At 40.6% G+C, this 21,427-nt stretch overlaps 1 protein-coding gene across 1 annotated transcript in view; it reads right to left on the bottom strand.

The window, feature by feature from the left end:
* Positions 1-21,427, bottom strand: part of LOC122813894 (zinc finger protein 436-like) — a 181,569-nt gene that overhangs the window by 52,084 nt on the left and 108,058 nt on the right. Inside the window, exons 4-5 of the mRNA XM_044086436.1 lie at positions 20,612-20,738; positions 3,089-3,214 (exon numbers count right to left, since the gene is read on the bottom strand). Coding sequence (XP_043942371.1) covers positions 3,089-3,214; positions 20,612-20,738 — 253 coding nt within the window. The remainder of the gene's footprint in view (positions 1-3,088; positions 3,215-20,611; positions 20,739-21,427) is intronic.

The raw sequence follows: 21,427 nt of genomic DNA, 5'->3' as shown, positions 1-21,427 counted from the left end.
CCAGCAGGCAGCAGTCACATTCATGTAGCAGCAGTGCATCTGAGCATGGACATGGATGTGACAGTACAACTCCTGGCACAGCCAGTTCTCATGGTTAGGTGCAACAATGATGAAAAGCCACCTCTGCCATGCGTGGCTCACACCTGTCTGACATACAAAGATACAGAGCTAACACAGTGCTTGGCTGTGTTCTTGCACTCAAACCAATTTCACCTAGAGGGACCATCCAGACACATAGACATCAGTTACACTATTCAGCCACGAAGCTTAAAGCTCATTCTGTCTCACTGGCCATTTTTTTACTTTATACAAATGTCCGCCTGCTTCTCTTTCTTACTCACATGCATTAACTTACCTTTTGTGTCAGCCCATGCTTCCTGCCCCCCACACACACACAACACCTTATGCAAGTGATGACACCTATGCCACATTCCTGTTTTCTATCTGCAGGATTCAGGGATACATAAACTTTGTGTCTGATGCTCGGGGTGCATAGTTGACTTAGTGCTTAGTATATCTATGTTTGTGATGTTGTTTTACTAATTGTATTTTTGACACATTTTGGTCTTGGAAAGTTAGACAGTTGATAGAATTAAAACAGTTTTTTGTATCAGTATTTTTAAGAATCTTCTGAGGGTTGAGAAGTCTAAAACTGAAATGTGTCTCATTACTTTCTAACTTCGCTCTTTCATGATTTTCCAGTACAAATGTATGAGGCCAAACTCAGGACATTCAGTGATCATCAGTACTTTTGAGAGGTATGAATGTGTGATTCTTTGATGTCTGAGGCTTATTACCTAACAGAGGACACATGTATTTACATAAGTCTCTGATGTTACATGTTAAAGTCATTGCTGAACAAGTCACCCTCCTTTTACTTACGTACATTACCAAGTAACAACACACAAGGATATGCCATTCATTTGTATCATTACACAGTTCTGTTTTAACACTCCATGTTCAACACTTACCTTGTAAATCCAGCATTTGCAGCAGTTTTAGTTCAGGATTGAATCTGTCTGATACTAGGAGTACACCAAATGAAAAAATAGAATTACAGAGATGTTCTAAGCTTTTTAATTAAAATTAAGAACACACAATGAATATAGCAAAGCTTTCGGGTTACCCTTCCTCAGTGCTCATTTCGGGAAACCCGAAAGCTTTGCTATATTCATTATTTGTTCTTAATTTTAATTAAAAAAGCATAGAATGTTTCTGTGGTCCTATTTTTTTGTTTGGTGAATTTGTTGTATTGGACACAGTTAACTGCAGTGGACTCATTTTGTATTGACACTAGGAAGGCACATCGATTACATGGGTAGGTAAAGGCTACGAGCATTGCATGGAATCAATGTTACTATATGTAGGTGTGTAGGATGAAGGTTTTAGCCCCTTAGGTATTGTATGAATGTGCTATGCCTTGCCTCTTAGCCAGTGTGAGGGCATACTGAGCACATCTGTAGCTACAGCTGTTGGTTCCCCTTCTAACTCCTCACCTGCATGTGGCTGAGGTGACCTTGCCACTGGTGATGGGATGTGTGCCCCTTCCTCTTCTTGATCCTGCTGAAGCATTTTTTTCAGGATGATGTTGTGAAGCATGGCACAGACAGTGAAGATTTCAGTACATGTACATGGATTGAACTGCAGGGCTCCCTCAGGTGCACCTAGGCAGCAGAATTGCGACTTTAGCAGCCCAAACACATGCTCATATGATATTTCTGGTTTGAGCATGTGCCTCATTATGGCTTTCTTCAGTGGATTGGTGTGCATTCCTGATGGGTGTCATCAGCCATGGTTCCAGTGCATAACTTGCAACCCAGTAAATGACCCTGTGGAATACCACCCTAGTCAACATCTGATGCAGTTGGGAGGTCTTCCAGATATGCGAGTTGTGGTAACTACCTGGGTTGCCAGCACATACATTCAAGATGATTCCCTTACATTACACGACTCAGCAGTTGGAGTGGAAACACTTTCTATTTATGCAGATCCCTCCCTGTTCCCCAGAAGGTGTCTTGATTTCTAAAGGAGTACAATCTATGGCACCAATTACTTCAGAGTAGTGTTCTACAGGGTAAAGTCTTGCATAACTGCAGACCTGCTCTCAGGAGTACAGGGAAAATATATGTGGTCACTCGCATGCTGGAGCACAGCATTCAGGAACTGATGGAGGATCCTGGATGCGGACACCTGTGACAGCCCCAGCATGTCCCCTGTTGCTCACTGGAAGGTTTCTATAGCTAAAATTCTAAGTGCTACAAATATTTTTCTCTCCAATGGTATTGGTTCCCCTTAGTTTGCCCTGGGTCTGAGTTGAGGATGACAGAGGATGCAGAGTTCTGGTAGCCGGTCTCTATTTACCCTGCAGCACTCTATGATTTCCACCTCATACAGATTGTGACAAGTTAACTGGGGTCTGAAAACTCTTCTCCTTTTTGGCCGTGGTCTATTTGCAGCAGCAGCATAGACTTCAGCCTGTTGCACATACACATGAATTAAAGCAACAGCAGCCCCTAAGATTCTTTATGTATAGACTTTTTTTTCGTAGCTGTATTCCAATACGTTTTGGAATTTGCAGGGAAAACCAGTAATGAATCTACACAGTTGTTTACAGCTTGTTGAATAGCTCCTCCATCTTGGATTGGTTGATTAGCACACAGTTCAGTTACTTAAGCTGTAATTAGCATGCCACAGTGTTTACCATGGTAGTGCATCTCTAGAAACTATGTAGAGCCACTTACTGAATACAAACCAGTGCACTACCATGTAAGGTTTATTGAATCTGCACTCTAATGTATCAGTAACCTGGTCTATATGCCAAAATGCTGAAAATCATTGTCAACAAAATGTACTAGACAACACAAAGTATGTTTTTATGAGCTATTATTAAAAAAAATAATAATAATGATTTTGTCCTTGATGTCCTCTTGGTTTCCACCATATTTACCAAATCCCAGTTCATATTTGCCCTCAGTCTTTTACTGCATGTATATTTTCTCCACAAACAAACAAACAAATATTTTCTCCCATTTTCCAAAAAGTATTTAAGAGAGTAGAAAAATTCATCATTAATGAGCTGTTCACTTACTGTTGGGATTTTCTTTAAAATTATTATTGTGTTCTGTTCTGTTTTTCTCCTCCATGTCATCCACTGGCAGTTCAGCATTTTCTTCTTTAAGCAGCACTAACAATGCCTCTGGGGGGATCTTGTAACCTGCACATAAAAAAAAAATAAATAAATATTTTATATATATATATGTGTGTGTGTGTGTGTGTGTGTGTGTGTGTGTGTGTGTGTGTATGTATATATATATATATAAAATGTTACTCTTCCAAAGAGAACAGTTTAGTTTTCTTTAACAAGATTAAAACATGTTCTCTCAGTCTTCCACAGTTCCATACTTAAGCATGTTTACTGAAAAAATTACAATGTACTAAAATAATATGAAATTCTTACTTTGTTCAGGAGTAGCAAAATTTCAATTTTGATTTTATTATTCGCATACATTTTAGAGAAGTTCTTTCCTTCTAGCAATGATTATTGCTTCACTTCAACTTATACCAGTAAACAATCTGTGCAATGTTTTTTTAAAAAAGCTGTACATTCAAAATAAGCGTTTAAACATATTTGATTATTAATTATGCAACTGCATCTGTGCCCTTGATAAGGAGCCTTTTTATCGTAGTTTGGAAACTGTAGAACTAGTTGTATTCACGTGGAAAAACCAGCAGATATTCAGAATGTCTAAAATACAAAGTTTCTTATTATGCTTATGTTTAGAATGACATACTCTCCGAGTACTAGATGCAGCAGAGGAAAAACTATGTGAAGTCCAGAATGCTGCTGTCTGTACTTAGTTCTAGAACTCTGCAATGTGTATCTCATGTAAATCTCATCTTACTGAGCTGACAGTACCTTGCTATAGCCTACAGGTTAGTTATGTCTTGAGGTCATACAGGTATGGAAAATGGGTATATGAAGTTACAAATTTTGGTACTTGCGTATTATTGCAACCAGGTTCTGAACAGGAGAAACGGCTGTTTTCCAAGTCGTACTTCTGCTGGAAAATGTATTGAAAGCTTCCAATGAGGAGAATATAACACTCCTTACTACATCTGTGTACCTTTCTACCTTTCAGGTTGATAAATATAGTTTGCTTGTTTATTCTGGAGAGTAGTCAGGCGGACAGTGATGGAACCATGACGACTTTTACTCATTCATCCCCGGTAGCCGTTTGAAGCAACAACTTTTTAAAGTCCATGACATCACATAAAAACACTCACATTTCTGGACACATGGCCGCATCATCTTTTCATTAAATCGCTGGTAAAATCTGTCACCCTAAGCATGCCTGTCAAGCGTAACTGTGCATGACGTCAGGGTTCCCTATTGCATTGTCACTGTCTCAGATGTAAAAGATGCATTTGTTTCGGAGTCCAATTTTAGATCCTTCCTAACTTGCAGTGTTTAAAAATCTGTCTCCATTTTGAGGCAATTTTCCCTTGACTTTTTTGGGCTCCTGTGGAATTCTTTAAGAATGTGGGTGAGACATGTCTCCTAACAGTATTGCACCACATCAAAACTGTGTGACTGAGTGATCATCCAGAATTGAAAACAAGTTTGTCTAAAACCATTTACCAAGGGCATTTTGAAATGGATTACAGTTAAAACACATGCCAAGTGTGATATTGTCTGCTACCATTGAGAATTACAATCTCAGGTAGTGACTGTGGAATCTAGTTGCGATAATACCCAAGTACCCAAATTTGTACTGTAAACTGCAGTTCAGCGACAATAGATTACATCTGAAACATCCAATTAATCATAGTTGTACATGGACATGAGAGAGACGCACAAAAAAAATATATATATATATACATATATATATATATATATATATATATATATATATATGTATGTATAGATTATCTGGTATCTCAAAAGAGACTGCAAAATGGGTAAGGGATTATAGTTTTACATAAAAAGAACAGATGGCCAAACCTATTGTAATATCAAGAATAAGAATGTGCAACAGTGAAAGAAAACAAACTTTAATTAAAAAAGTGTTAATTACCCATTGTAACCCACTAAAACAATGTATGACATTACAAATAATAGGGAGATACCTCATGATTACATAGGTTCAGGTGTGAAAAGATGTTGGTATACTGGAGGCAATCTGAAAAATGGGTTAATCTAAACCCAATGTGCATGCTTCTGAATTGTTTGGTTTCTATTGTTTCTACTTAGTTCCAGTGTCCAGAGTTTATTCCTTTGTTTATAATATGCTTGCAGCTTATATGCTTCTCCTGTATCCTTGTAGGTTTTCTCCAGGTAAATCAGCTTCCTCCCACCAACAAAAATATTCTGGAGTCTTTTTGGTAGTTGATAGAAAAGGTATTACAAAAAAAAAACGGAAATTGAACTTTGGTCTTATGTTCAAAGAATGTTTATATTTAACAGCAATACTATGTACAAGTGAAAAAGAAGTAATCAGAATAAGATCTTGTCAGAAGAAAAAATTCAAACGAGTCGCATCTGCCTCAGGTGATGAAAAACTTCTTTATTAGCAGCTAACTGGATTACACAGCATGTTGGCCAAGATGATCTCATCTGATCAACTTGTTTACTGACATCAACTTTTATACTGCAAGCAAAACAACTTTTGTTACATTTCTGACCGTTGACAGTTGGCTATGAAAAACATATAGGATAAACATGTTTATCACAAATTACCTCAAACCAACAGCTAGTACAGAATGTTCAATTCAACAATGGTAGCTCAAATTTTCCAGGACACACAGCCTGCCTCAGTAAATTAACTCTTACTCGGCCATGCGTCCTTATCCCAGGCTTCACTAAGTTATAACCAAATCTTTTTATTCTGAAGTGCAGAAAACAGATATCATTCAGGTTCATAAGCAATGCTGCATTTTGTTCACAGATGAGGCCCATCTTTGATAGGCATATCCCAACAAATAACATGTTCACTTTGCAAGAAGAGGAAAAAGACAAATAACAGTATGTTTTTAAAACTTTTTCTCTTAACATTTACCCCCTGAAAACACTTTTATTTGTCTTTTTTATTTCAGCAATATATGGTAAAAACTAAGTTTTTCTTTGCATACATTACTTCATTGGCAAGACAAACTTTTAAACTTCAAAAACATTTGCAAAAAGTCACACTTCAATGTATTCACTTTCACCAGTCTTTTGCAATTGCTGGTACATCGTCTTCGTAACAGCAGTATCAACCAGTCTTTGTAGAAGACCTCTGACACAGGGTATACAACAACCACATACCACGATAGCCACAGCGACTCCAACGGACACCAGGAAACTGCTGATGAGATGACTCCAGTTTCCAAACCACGCTTGTAGAAAATCTGTAAAAGGATTATTTACCCCAGAGTTCTCTGCCAATTCTTCAGATAACGATCTCCAAACCTTTCAAAGCTCGAGTGATACTTCCATCAGGCGCAGTGTTGTTTGGAATATATGTACAACAGAAAGTCCTAAACATCTTGCAAACTCCTCCTTCTTTGGCCAGAAGCATACCCAACACAATTCGATTCTGCCATGCCACTTGCGAAGTGGCCTCCAGTTGTTCAGCAATTCCTTTCAATGCATCTTTGGTATAGTTCACAAAACGCTGCTGGTTATAGTAAATGTAGTTGATCCAGTCCACATTCCTATTAGGTTGAATCCAGACAAAGATGGATGTAAAACCAGCTGCTATTTGGTTTACTACTTTGTATTCATCAGGTACGCCTCTTGGTACGCCAATGCTATCGATGTAGACACCGTTATCGAAAGATTGCTTCGGTGCCTCTCTTTTTCTCCTACTCAACCACTTCGGCTTTATTTCAGGTTCTCTTACGAAATTGCTTGCTGGAACTGGGAAAATGTAGAATGGCAGAATTAACTTTACAAGTGCACAAGTTCCCTTCCAGGGAATCGTAAGCCTTGATCGGAGTTTGTTGTCTCCACATAACAACCATACGTCTGCTAAACTATGAGTTTGGTTCTCCAGAAATGGATTCCCATTGCCATTCACAGTAACATTGCAATAGTTCTGTCCCATATTGCGATAATTTTTCCCTGAGCCATCTCTGGAAATGCACATATACGAACCTGGATAGGAAATCGCTGCAGGTGGTTTCTCAACTTTGCTTATGACTGGAAAACGCTGAGTTTCATTTTTGCATTTATCTTCAGTTTTGTTGAAGAATAATTTCAACAGACACGTTAGGTTACCTTCATCTTGCATCAATGGGACTGTCACTAATTGCTGTTTACCTTCAGCACAAGAAATACAGTTTTCACGATGTGCTTCTCGGGTACTATATCTAACCCAAGATAACCATTCATTATAGTGTACGAATCCAGTCTCGAGTAACAATTGTTCTTCTTTTGTGAAGGCAAAATCTGCTTTACTTGTCGCATTCTTAAGGCTTTGTACTTTAAGTTGGAGGGTCCCCAAAGGATCAGTTCTAGTTGGAAGAGACACTCTGATTCCATAAACTCCTGAATCACTTTCTTGTGGTGACACAATGGTTATAGTAACTACTTCGGTACCTTGGAAATGCGCAATTTTTATTCTTTGTTGCCTGCTTTTATCTTTCTCTGGTATCACTTCACCACTTGTTTCCCATCCATTCACATCTGTTGACCACCAAACACTTGACCAGGACATACAGTCTCTATTGTACAAGTATTTTGCATGAGTCAAGAAATTATTATTGTTCCATTTAGAACAGTCCAAAATTCCTTCACAAAGTTTCACCTTAAACACAATAGTAACACCTGTTTGCGTTTGCAGCACCACCATTCCTTTTTCTCTTGCAACTGTTCCTTCTTGTATGGACATATTTACTTTCGCCACCAAAATCATCATCATGTGACAGTTCAAGTACCAGTTGAACATGGCCATACTCCCTAAGGACTACCTCAGGCTGTTGGTTTCTTCACTGGGTTTGAGACTAACTAACCCCTATTGGGCTAATCCCCATTTGTAGCCAGACTTTGCGCTCAGAGGTCCGGTGGAGTTTGACCAACATCAATGGCAGAAGGAAGAACCTTGAGTTTTTTCCAGTGGGTGATATGAATCCACGAAGTCCTCTCAGCGATCTTTACAACCGTAGGTGTCGAGATAAGTACTTGGTATGGGCCTTCCCACCTGGGGGATGACCAATTTTTTCTCTTCACAATTCGGATACACACCCAATCCTCGGGTGCCACGCTTAACAAGGTTTCATTTCTGGAATCTGCAAAGGAGTCATTGGTTACAAGAGATTTGACATTTAGCAGCTTCTTCATATAATCCACTAGATCCTCACCCCCCTCACGTTCTGCTGGCAACAATTCTTGCCACTGCGGGACGTAATATGGTCTCCCAAACAAAAGTTCAAATGGTGTAAGTCCTTTGTAGGAAGGTGAGATTCGCATGTACAGGAGTGCCAATGAAAGGCACGCAGTCCATGACCTATGTGTTTCTGCCATTAGTTTGCGGAGCTTACTCTTCAAGACACCGCTGTGTCTTTCCACCAGTCCAGCTGATTGGGGATGGTAAGCACAATGATTTTTGAGATCAATTTGAAACACTTGACCCAATTTCTGAACAATCTGGTTAACAAAATGAGACCCATTGTCACTGTAAATGCGTCTTGGTAGGCCAAATCGGGGAATTATTTCTGTAGTCAAAAGCTTTGCTACTGTTTGTGCATTCGGATGCTTCACTGGAAAAGCTTCTACTCATTTAGAAAAAGCATCAATAATGACTAAACATAACCTTTTTCCCTCTGAGGGTGTCAATTCAATAAAGTCCATACAGAGTGTGTGGAATGGATACGGAGGTGTAGGAAATGCCTGCTGAGACTTTTTAACTCCCCCCTGAGCATGATACTTTGCACATAATAAACAAGATACACAGAATTGCTTTGCATAAGTTGAAAACCCTTTACACCAAAACACCTTAGACACTATTTGAATCATCGTCTGTACACCTACCTGGGCAGGTCCATGGCTAACCAATGCCGCATACCTAAAAAGGTTTGAGGGTAATACCATTTTGCCATCTGATGCCCTATACAACCCATCCTGTTGAGTGATACCATATTTTACCCAACGACATTTTTCCTTCTGTGTCGTCAATGTTTGCATTACTTTTAGTGTCTCTTAAGTCTAAGAGGTGTCCGGGCTCCAAATCATTGTCATGTAAAAGCAAATCATTTTCTTGAGCTGCCTTTTTTGCAGCCATATCAGCAAGGGCATTTCCCCTGGAGACGGGATCTTTTCTGTTGGTATGTGCGGAATATTTACATATCGCTATCTGAAGTGGTAGTTGCACTGCATCTAACAACTGTAAAATTAAATCTCTGTGATTTATTGGTTTGCCTGTCGCAGTAACCATTCCCCTATTCTTACATTGTTGAGTAGAAACATGTACAGTAGAGAAAGCATATTGACTATCTGTATAAATTGTCACTTTTTTACCCTCCCCTAAGGTACAAGCTCGAGTCAAAGCCACCAACTCAGCTGCCTGTGCAGAATAAAGGTTTGTCAATCCTTTTGCCTCCAAAACTTCAGTTTCTATGGTGACAGCATACCCTACTAGTGTTTTTCCTACAGTGTCCTTCTTTGCTGATCCATCTACAAACAAAACGAGATCAGAATCTACCAACGGAATATCCGTTAAATCTGGTTGAGGAAGTACTTTGTCATGAATGCTCTCTAAACAAACGTATGGAGTACCTTCTTCTGGAGTCAGCAAAAGTGTCGCCGGATTAAGAGTAGTACATCTTTCTATGGTCATATGAGGCTGTGTCAGCAGCAGTGTCATACACGACAAATGTCGACTAGGAGATAAAAAGGTTATCTTATCTTGCAAAAGTATAGTAGCCACTGAATGTGGAACCCGCAATTGTAATGAGTGAAACAAAACTAATGATGCTGAGGCTTGTACTGCCATGGCGGCTGCCACTACAGCTTGAACATAATGCGGCAATGCCCTTGCAACAGGATCTAATTTGGAGGAGTAGAAAGCTATCAGTCTCTGTTTATCCCCATGTACTTGTACCAGAACCGAAGTCATATATCCTCCTTTACAATCAACCATTTGTACAAACGGCTTAGAATAGTTCGGAAAACCCAAAACAGAGGATCCTGCTATCAATTGCTTAATTCTATTAAATGCCTGTATTGCCTAATTTGTGCACTGTATATTGTTCTTAGCTGCCATGGGAGTGTCATAGATCAGTGCGGTCAATGGCCCTACTTCATCAGCATAGTTAGGGATCCAACTTCTACAAAAATTAGTCACACCTAAAAAGGACATCATCTCCCACTTAGTCGTAGGCATAGGTGCCTCAAGAATTGCTTGTTTTCTTTTGTTCTCCAATTGTCTACCTGCCTGCGAAATTAAATAACCTAAGTACTTTACTTGTGCTTTCCACAATTGTAACTTTTCTTTAATTTACCTTATGTCCTTGCTCAGCTAAAAAACTAAGAAGGGCAAGAGTATCCTTTCTTCAACTTTCCTGCGTGGGTGAGGCCAACAAAATATCATCTACATACAACAGAACCTGGCTTCCCTCTGGGGGAACAAACTGAGCCAAATTTGCAGCCATTTCTTGTGCAAATATTGTCGGACTCTCACAATAACCCTGTGGCAATCTGGTGTAGGTGTATCTTTTACCTTGAAAAGTGAATGCAAACCAAAATCTACTCTCCTTATGTAGTGGTATGGAGAAAAAAGCATTGCTTATATCTATGACAGAAAAATATCTGTGCTGAGGTAGTAAATCATTAAGCAATGTATAGGGGTCAGGGACCACCGGTGCTCTTGGGATCACAGCCGAATTAACTGCTTGTAAATCCTGAACCAACTTCCATGACCCATCCGGTTTCTTTACAGGAAATAACGGAGTATTGCAGGGCGAATCTGGGAATTCAACAATTCCTGTCTGTTTTAGCTGCTCAATAACTGGCTTAATTCCTTCCTCTGCTTGTTTACTTAGCGGGTATTGGTGCTTACGAGGTCTAAACCTGACTTTGGAGTTATACAAACTTCACCTGCTGTTTTCATCAATCCTACATCCCCTTTACCTTTTGACCATAAATCTACAGGTAAGGCACTTAACGCTCTATCTTCCTCTTGAGTTAGGAGGATTTGTCATGCCATTTCTGTTTTGTCATCCCTGAGGTGCACACTTGGTTGTGCCCAAGTCACCCAATTTAATCTTTGTACCTGGATCTGTTGATCCTTCAATTGACTTTCGGACATTGTGTTCCAATTCGTTACCTTTTTTGCCAAATCTACCCAATGTGTCCCCACCGCTTTAGTAATTGAAATATGTGGGCTATAACCTGAGCAATATAAAGAACTCATTTCCTTGGTCAAAGTACAGGTCACTACTGTATTACCTTGCTTATCCCAAAACATATCATTCAAAATTATTCTTGCACATTTGTGCCTAAAGAATTCTTTTTCAAATTCTTTATCCGGACCAGGGGCCTGTCTGTAGTACATAGTACAATGCAAGTGCGCCGCAACCTGCGGTGACCCGCTCCTAGATTTACTTAAAGCTAGGTTGATCAAATCTGTATCAACCCTCCTCGGCCCATTTGAAATCAAGTCCTGGCTATACCAGTAAAACAAGTCTTGTACTCCCTGTACCACCAAGCCATCCGCTAACCTTTTCGCCTCAATGCTTTTAGGTGTGGGAATTGCCGCTATTCCAAACAAATGCATCAGATCTCTTCCCAGTAAATTAACTGGACAAACTTTCGATATAATTACCCTACACCTAACAGTTTGGTTTGTTTGCGGATCTGTGAACAACAGAGGATAAGACCGTGGTTCCTTATAAATTTTCCCATTTGCCTCTTTCACAAGGACAAACTCGTCTGTTTCGCAGTTCGGGAGTAGAACTGCCGGACCCAAAAGTGTACATGATGCACCTGAATCACATAAAAACTCCACTTTCTGTCCCTCAACCAAAAACTCTAGCATGGGTTTTTGATCCAGATGCATAGCAATACCCAAATATGCCAGGTTTATGACTTCACAGTCACAATCCCACCCTTCCTTAATTTCCTGGGTGTCCTATCATTCATCGCAGAGAGTGTCTGCCTCATCATCATCACAATCATGCTCACTTTCTTCTTCTCTACAATAATCACGATAATGAATTTGGCGCCTTCCTTTACTATCATATAGTCATGTGGAGCCCTTGTTTGTAAGCTGTGGGGGATGTTGCCAATCTTCACAGTCGGCAGCAAAGTGCCCACGTCTACCGCATTTAAAACATTCTCCACGTTTTAACCTCCCCTCATATTCCTCTGAATGTCCACCCTGTTTATACAATGGGTCCCATTTCGGGCCCCCACGTCTTTGTATGTCACCATGGCGCCCTTGCCCCCTTTGGTCCTGTACCAAAAATATACCACCATCATCCCCTACTGCTAACACTTGCACTTTCTTTTTCTTTTTTAAATTGAAATGTCGCTCAGCATGCCGTGCATATTCAAACAAAGGTTGCAGTCTATATGTTCTGTGATCTACCATATGCTTAGTTATAAAACTACTTATCGGAGCCCTACAACCTTTACGAAAAGCATTTTTCAATTGCTGTTCATACGGTCTATCATTAGTCTGATCCTGCGGAATCGCCATTCCACAATGGTTATTGAACACTTCTGTCAATCTTACAATATAGTAATCTACAGATTCATCATCATTTTGGATGCACTGATTTATTACTGTCCAATCTGCTCTTGGACGCCACTTATCAGAAATTCTCTTTAACAGATCAATGACTCGCGTGTCTAACACCCCAGAATTATGCTTTAATGTAGTGCCGTCATCTGCCCTACATGTCCAAGTACCACAAACTAAGTGCCAATCTGGACCCAGGATTTGTCACACTACTTGTTCTACTTCTAAACCATTTAGATGATAACTTAAACGCATACTGACTATGTCCTCAGAAAACTTTTGAAAATTAACCTTGGGATGAGGAATACCATCCGTAGCTCGTTTTATATCCTCTCTAGCCCAGGGATGATAAACTAAAATAGTTGGCTCTTGTCCAACATCTCCTGCTTGTGGGTTTGCAACTTGTATTAAGGGAAGGGCTTCTGAGTGGTCAGAAAGTTTAATGGCCCAGCGTCCTTGCCTTGCTGGTCCCGACCTTAAATGCATAGGTTGGTCTACCTGTTGCAAAGCAACCTTGGGTACTATGGGAATTTGCGGGTAAATTGGAGGGGTCACAACGTTTCCTTGAGCAGCCAATAACCCACCCTGCTGTACAGATCCCACATCTTCAGACTGATATTGAGGAGGTTCCGCCGGTACGGCAGTAGCAATTTCCCCATATGGTGGGGCAGTTGCCTGCCTTTGTACTGCACAAACTGTATGCTCATCCTCCTTATCTAAAAATAAACTACTTTTACACTTGGCACCAGTGATCCCTTTTGATTTATTTTTTCTTTTTCCTGGCACTGTTTTTCTTTTATAGCTCATCTATTTGCTTCTTCTAACCATTTTTGTGCTTGGGGAAATCCCAATTGTCTTTACTTTTTAGTTCTAGTTCCCGCATCTCTTTTCAAATCTCTAACCAATTTTGCACAAGCATTCTTATTCAGTGTACCATCAAAATTATATTTCAACTTCCACTTTTTCAAAATTTAACATTATTTTTGTTTAAACCTTTCATATGCTTCGCATCAACATTTAAACAGGCATCACTCTCACACTTGCAGCAACTCGAACCCATGTTTCCCCTAGATTTCTTATTTTACCTTCCCTTTTTTTTTTTTTTTTCAATTATTTAGGACTGTATCAAAATTATTTGACAGGGCTTATTATAAAATGGGGCTATCTTAACGAGTGATCCTAACAAAATAATCTTAACAAGTAATCCTACCCACCCTTAACTAAAAATAAAACCTTGTCGACAAGATTAAATTAAAAGAAATTTATTTTTCATCCTACCTAAACCAGATGAGACTCCATTTCCCCTTTTCATTTGGAAACCATCCTTCAGATAGGGATCAGAGCGGCCGGCCTCTTTTCAACGACAAATCAGTCGGAGGGCTTTCAGTCGAGGGAATCTTAAGATGAGAAACCCTCACCTGCACAGGTTTTTCGGTCTCTCTGTCGGTCTGATCTGTATCTTCGTAGAGGTTTCCGGTCCGAAGGACCAAAATGTCAGAATGTTCAAGAAGTACAGAATGTTCAATTCAACAACGGTAGCTCAAATTTTCCAAAACACACAGCCTGCCTCAGTAAATTAACTCTTACTCGGCCGTGCGTCCTTATCCCAGGCTTCACTAAGCTATAACCAAATCTTTTCTGAAGTGCAGAAAACAGATATCATTCAGGTTCATAAGCAATGCTGCATTTTGTTCACAGATGAGGCCCATCTTTGATAGGCATATCCCAACAAATAACATGTTCACTTTGCAAGAAGAGGAAAAAGACAAATAACAGTATGTTTTTAAAACTTTTTCTCTTGACAGATCTATACTAAGTCTTCTAGTGGGTGGATAGCCTTGAAAGGCTGCTACTGATATTCCAAGACTCTTTAACGTATTAATTGTGTAAGATTACCTTCATGATTCAATGTATTCCTAACACTGTATAACAGTATGTGATGTTGAATTTCTTCCTTTCTGTGTAAACGGTCTAAATAAATTATAATAAATTTTTTTTAAAAAAACATTCTGGCTGAACTGCAGCCTATAAACTGCTCATTTGATTCATATAAATAACAGAAATGTAGAATGAAACACCAGGATATGCTTCTCCTTTTATATCTTTATTTGGATGCATTGTGCATTAACTTCCCATGTGTGTGTGATATATATATATATATATATATATATATATATATATATATATATATGGGTCCACTTTTTAATTTTGAAATACCAAAATCTTGAGTTTCTGAACATCGAACCCAGAAACTCAAGATCTTGGTATCTTGAAATTAAAAATCCCCCCTCCCAGAAAAGTTTACAAATAAAAAAAAATGTTTTTTCTGCACCCCCCTACTACTTAAATATACTACCTCCGAGTTTGCGCTATAGTGCTAAGTGGTGCGGAATGGGAAAGTACAGCTTTGTACCCACCATAAATGTAGATGTCCGATAGGTATGCAACTGCAGTCCTGACATATGGGTTGTCCTGCCTCAGGCAGCCCTTGTTCCAAAGTCTGGGTCCGCATCAACTGATGGGGGTATAAAAGTGTCAGCCGATGCCATCTTCTTCAGTGTTTCTTGCCCCAGATGCCAGGTGCCCTCTAAGGAAGGCTAAATTTTGAAAATGGAGGACAAATTCCAGACAAGTACAAAAACATAAAAACAAATACACCATAAAAGATTACCCCAGGTAGCTAAAATGAGGGATAGAAACCCAAAAGAATACCACAGAGGGGCTGGTGGGAGGGAAAACCTGACTGCAGTTGCATACCTATCGGACATCTACATTTATGGTAGGTACAAAACTGTACTATGTCCTTCAAGGATGCAACTGCAGTCCTGACATATGGGTTGAATACCATAGCCAACCTGGGGATGGTAGGCACTAAGACAAAGATGGTGTAGCTAAAATGCCTTGCAGGACTGCAGAAGCAAACCCTGCTCTGGATCTGGAATATAAAGGCAGGTTGTAATGTTTGGAAAATGTATGCATGGAGCTCTATGTAGCAGCTTCTAAAATGTCCTTTGTTGCCACCCCTCTTAAAAAGGCTGTGGAGGTGGCTGTAGCTCTGGTGGAATGTGGCCTGATGTCAGCTGGCACAGTTTTTCCATGAAAAGAGTAGCAGAATGCAATTTCCAATCCATTTAGAAATTGTCTGTTTGGAAATTGCTTTTCCCTGCAATCCAGCAGCGCAAGCTACAAAAAGCTGTTCAGATCTTCTGAAAGACTTTGTTCTGTCCAAGTAGTAGCGCAACTGTCTGTGTATGTCCAAGGTGTGCAGAAGTCTCTCTCCTTTATTTTGAGGATTGGGAAAGAAGGTAGGCAGGTGAATAGCTTGATTCAGGGACACCCTGGATACCACCTTTGGCATGAATGACGGATTGGTTCTCAAAGAAACTCTGTCCTGATGAAAAATGAGAAATGGTTGTATTGCCATAAGGGCCTGTAGCTCAGAGACTCTTCTAGCTGAGGTTACTGCCAGAAGGAAAGCTGTCTTCCAAGACAGAAATTGCAACTCTGAAGATGCTGCTGGTTCAAAGGGAGGAAGAGTTAATTTTTCCAGCACGAAGTTGAGGTCCCATGCAGGCACTGGTGGTTTCCTTGGAGGGTTGATGTTCTTTATTCCTCTTAGAAACTGTCTTAGCAATGGGTGAGAAAATACAGGCGGATCAGTGTTATATTTGGCAGATATTGCTGAAGCATGTATTTTTATGGAAGAATATGAAAGGCCATTGTGGAGCATTTCAGCCAAATATTCTAGGATCTGTGGAATGCTCATCACTGATGGGTCTTGACCCTTTTTGCTGTTCCAGATAAGAAATCTCTTCCATTTTGCTGAGAATGTTTTTCTAGTGGAAGGTCTGCGCCTCCAGGATGATATCTTTTACCCTTTTGGAAAGTGTATCCTGAGGAATAGTCATGGAATCTTCCAAGCTGTCAGCTTCAATGTTTTCAAGCTGGGGTGTAGTGTCCTGTAATTGTGCTGTGTCAAAAGAAGTGGCCATTGAGGAAGGAGCCACGGATTGGTGTGTGTCAAGCTCCGTAGCAGTGGGTACCAGTGTTGTCTTGGCCAGTCTGGAGCTATCAGTATGACTTTGGTTGCTCTGTCTTGATCTTTAGTAACACCTTGGTCATCAAAGGAAGAGGTGGGAAGGCATATAGTGTTAGAGAATTCCAACTGAAGGAGAGAGCGTCCACCTTCCATGCTTGAGGATGGTATGTCCTTGTGCAAAACTTTTTCAGATGGTGATTGAGGTGGGAGGCAAAAGATCTATGTCCGGCCTTCCCCATGCTTGAGTTATTTGTAAGAAAATGTCTGGATGCAACATCCATTCGTGTGGATCCATGATGTTTCTGCTTAGGCTGTCCACCAGAACATTGTCCTTCCCTGGTACAAACTGGGATTGTAGCTCTATCTTCAATTGTAGGGAAATATCCCAGAGATTCATTGCCAGTCTGCAAAGAGGGTAGGAATGGGTACCTCCTTGCTTGTTTATGTACCACATAACTGTGGTATTGTCTGTCTTTATTAGTAGATGGCCCTCATGTATGAACTTTTTGAAGGACTTGATAGCATGTATCACTGCCAGCATTTATTTTTGGTTGATGTGCAGGTGCTTTTCTTTTTGTGTCCATTGTCCTTGAATGCATCTGCCCTCCATGATCCATGGTCTGAGGCGTCTGTTGTTATGGTTTGACTTGTATGAGGCTTGCTGAAAGGCAGACCTTTGTTTATCTGGCTTGCTTGAGCCCACCACAGAAATTCCTTTTGAAGGCATGGGATGGAGTGGGATCAATGCTTCCAGGCTGTGGCTGTGTTGAGACCATAGACTTTTTAGATACCATTGTAGTTTCCTCATATGCAGCCTTGCGTGAGGAATCAGAAGAATGCAAGATGCCATGAAACCCAGGGCCTGCAGGATTTTCCTTGCAGTCATCTGGGTGTGTGTTACCAATTTTCTGAAGTATTCTGGTAATTGTTTTTGTTTTTCTTTTGTCAGAAACGCCATCTGGGTGTTTGTGTCCAGTGTGGCACCCAGGAAAGGTATTTGTTGGGATGGTATGAGACTTGATTTCTGAATATTGACTGTGTATCCCAAGGCCTCCTTTAGGTAAATGACATAGTCCAAGTTTTTTAACAAGGCTTGTTGGCTGTCCGCTTGTATAAGGCAGTCGTCCAGGTAAGGGTATATTTGTATCCCCTGAAGTCTGCAATGTGCAATTACTGATGCCAGGCATTGAACACTCGCAGTAGATAAGCCAAAGGGCTGAGAATTGATAATGCTCTGAGCCTGCAAGAAATCTGAGGTATCTTCTGCAACTTTGTCTGATTGGGACATGCAGGTATGCCTCCTTGAGGTCCAGAGTTACCAGCCAAGACCCCTTGCCCAGCATGGGAAGGAGTTGCTGTAAAGTCAGCATTTTGAATTTTGGCACAATAAGGTAAGTATTCAGTGCGGACAAGTCCAGAATGGGTCTCCATTGGTTTTCCTTTCTTGGAACAAGGAACAGTCTTGAATAAAATCCTTGGCCTTGTTCTGCAGAAGGAACCTTTTCTATTGCTTTTATTTGAAGTAGGTTTGTTATTTGTTTGAGTGCCTCTGCCCTTTGATTTGGTGGCAGGTTTGGCCTGCCATGTCTTGTTGGCAGTGTATGAAAATGGAATCTGTATCCTTTGTCTATTATGTCCAATATCCATTTGTCCTTTGTAATATTGTGCCATTTTTTTGAGAATAAAGATAATTTTCCGCCCAAAGGTGCTTCTAATTGAGCCCTGGATGGCGGAATCAAAGTCAAGTCATTGAGATTGTCCCTGCGGAGCAGTGGAAGGTCCTGTACCACCTCTCTGGTTCGGAGGCTGCCATTGACGTCCTCTGTAGGAGCCTCGAGTTTGCCCTCTACCTCTGCCACGTCTGTTTTTGCCTCTTTGAAATTTTTCTGTGTCTGGAAAGGACCAATGCTTAGAAGGCCAATTCCTGCTGAATCATGGAGGCTGTACCTGGAGGAAATCTTTGACTGTTTGCACTGATTTTGCCTTTTCCTCTATTTTCTTTAAAACCTCTTGTGCAGTAGCACCAAATAGCTTATGTTTCTCTAGTGGTGCGTCCAAAAGCTTAATTTTCACATGGTCTGGCAATGTTTGTTCCTTTAACCAAGCATGTCTATGACTGCACCTGTCATTGCTGCTCTACATGAAGCTTCCAATGCATCATATCCACACTGAAGGAAATGGTTGCTAACCTGCTGAGTATTATGAACCAATTCCTGTAACCCCTTTCTATCTAATGGTTCAGGGGAAGCCAATTTCTTTTGCAAGTCATCCAACATGTATTCCTGATACTGAATCATATGAAATTGACAATTTAATGCTCGCATAGAAAGGGTGGAAGATGTATATACTTTCTTGCCCCACCTTTCTAAAGCCCTAGAATCTCTTTCCAAAGGAAGTGGGTTCTTAGCAGTAGTGGAGGAAACCCCTTTAGGTCCCTGAGAAATAGTTTCAGGGTCAGCAGTATGGCCCTTGTACAGAAATTGATGTGTGTCTGGGACCCTGTAGTACCTGTCTGGCTTGACAGGAGCAGGGGGGAGGGAGTCAGGGGAAACACTAGATTCTAAGTACACATCATCTAAAACATTCAAAAGTGGAGGAATAGCTAATGGTCTATGCTGAGGAAGCTTTAAAAATTCCCTTAACCTTTTCCTAGAATCTGAGTATTCTTGGCCTTGTCATTTGAAGTGTTCCCTCATGGAATGAAGCATTTCCCCAAAGGAAAACTCCTCAGGAGGAGAAGCAGAGGGAATGGATTCCTCCACATCAGAATCCTCGTAGGCCGGGAAGGCCTCCTCCTGGAAGTCTGAATGTGCAGAATCACCTGAGGGGAGAATAGAAACCGGCACCGAGCTGGCCTCCGGTCTGTGGCAGTTGTGAAACCGGCTCAGAAGAGACTGAGACACGGACTGTGGGTGTCGGTCCTTATCCTTCCGTTTTTTAGGTAAATGTGCTGTCAGAACATGATATAACAGAAATCTTCCCCAAAATAATCCTGTGCAAACTCTGTCCGATGCCTATATTGAAAGAAGCACAAGCTGTACAGGCCGAGACGTTGTGTTCTGGGCCTAGGCAGGCTATGCAGTAACAGTGGAAATCCTTATGAGGTATTTGTTTCCCACAAGTTAAACAATTATTCACTTTTACAGTTTTATCTGACATCGGCTGTAGGAGTATCCTGGGCCTCGGAGGCAAGAAAAGGTCCCCAATGGGGTACTTAGCTTTTTGAAGACTTCAGTAGCTGAAAGCACAGGAGCTGGCCGACCGGCACTTGCGAACTGCTTCTGCTGGCAAGAAAGACTGAAGAAGATGGCGTCGGCTAATGCTTTTATACCCCAGGTGCTCTGACGTCGGGGAAAGGGTGACATCAGCCGACGCCGGACCCAGACTTTGGAATCCGGCCGACCGAAGGGCTGCCTGAGGCAGGACAACCCATATGTCAGGACTGCAGTTGCATCCTTGAAGGACATCTATGCCATTCTCTTCACTGTAGCGTGATCATGGAGGTAGTATATTTAAGTTGCAGGGGTGCAGGAAGAAGGTTTTAAGTTAGTACTTTTTTATGTTTTGTTTCTTAATTTTGAAGCTTAGAATCTCGAGATCTTGAATTCAATATTCAGAAACTCGAGATTCTGTTCCTTCGAAATTAAGAAGTGGACACACACACACACACACACACACACACACACACACGTAATTTTCCTTGTGGCATAATTTATGACTCAAATGGTCCTCAGTGACTGGTTCACTTACTCAGGTAGAAATTAAACAGACAGGACATCTCAACATAGCATTTTAATAAGGTACTCATAACTCTCAGAACAAAGACCACTCCTTAAGATGGGACAAGACCTACCTGCTGAAACTAAGGTTTCATAGTTCTCTAACATCACTTCCTTATGAAGCTCCTTGTCTTGTTTTGTTAACATCTTCATCTCCTCTGCTGAGAACTTAACAGCAACATCCTCAAAGGATTCTGGAGCCTGTAAAAGACACACGGTGCAGTTCATCTTTTCTTTTACTGCAGTCAGTGTAAACTATGCTATTTTCATGTAATGCATTCAATGCAAATTGTGCTATTTTTCAGCAGGGTAACACTGCCATTTGTTACCAGAAGTGCAGTTAAAACAGTAAAACTAATTAGTCATTAACAAGTACAAAATTTCCTTTCCACAATTATGCAAGTAACAATGCCTTTGTTTTTCAGCATCTCTTACTCCAATCTTTCTCTGTCTCCCCTCTACACACATTAAGGTCAGCGATAGGAGGGAACAGAATTCCAGTCAAAGACCATGTTTGGGAAAAGACTGGGTGATCTAATATAGGGAACAGATAAACAGGAAACAGGAAGGGAGCCTAGAAAGATTGAAAGAAAAAGTTGGATCACAGCTGACCAGGAATGAAAACTTAAGAGTAGGGATAAGATGGAGAAGGCATGCAGCTGCAAAATAGTTGTAGAAGCTACTAGAAGACAGCATCAGAGTAATCAGAGAATGACAAACCATAGAGGATTACTTAAGAAATCTACAAGAAATGGTCCAAGATGGCAGTCAAGATGTAACAGGAACAAGATATCCACTCTGTGGTGGTGGAGAAACTGACTGGTGGAATTACTAATATGGTTATGTAACAGTAGGACAAATTAATTTAATGGCCAGTGGTGCATGGAAAA

This window comes from Protopterus annectens, chromosome 10.part0 (genome assembly GCF_019279795.1).
Source record: "Protopterus annectens isolate FY-2018-M chromosome 10.part0, PAN1.0, whole genome shotgun sequence".
Taxonomy (NCBI): domain Eukaryota; kingdom Metazoa; phylum Chordata; order Ceratodontiformes; family Protopteridae; genus Protopterus; species Protopterus annectens.
The sequence above is the reverse complement of the archived record's forward strand: the minus strand, read 5'-3'. Positions and strand labels throughout refer to the sequence as shown.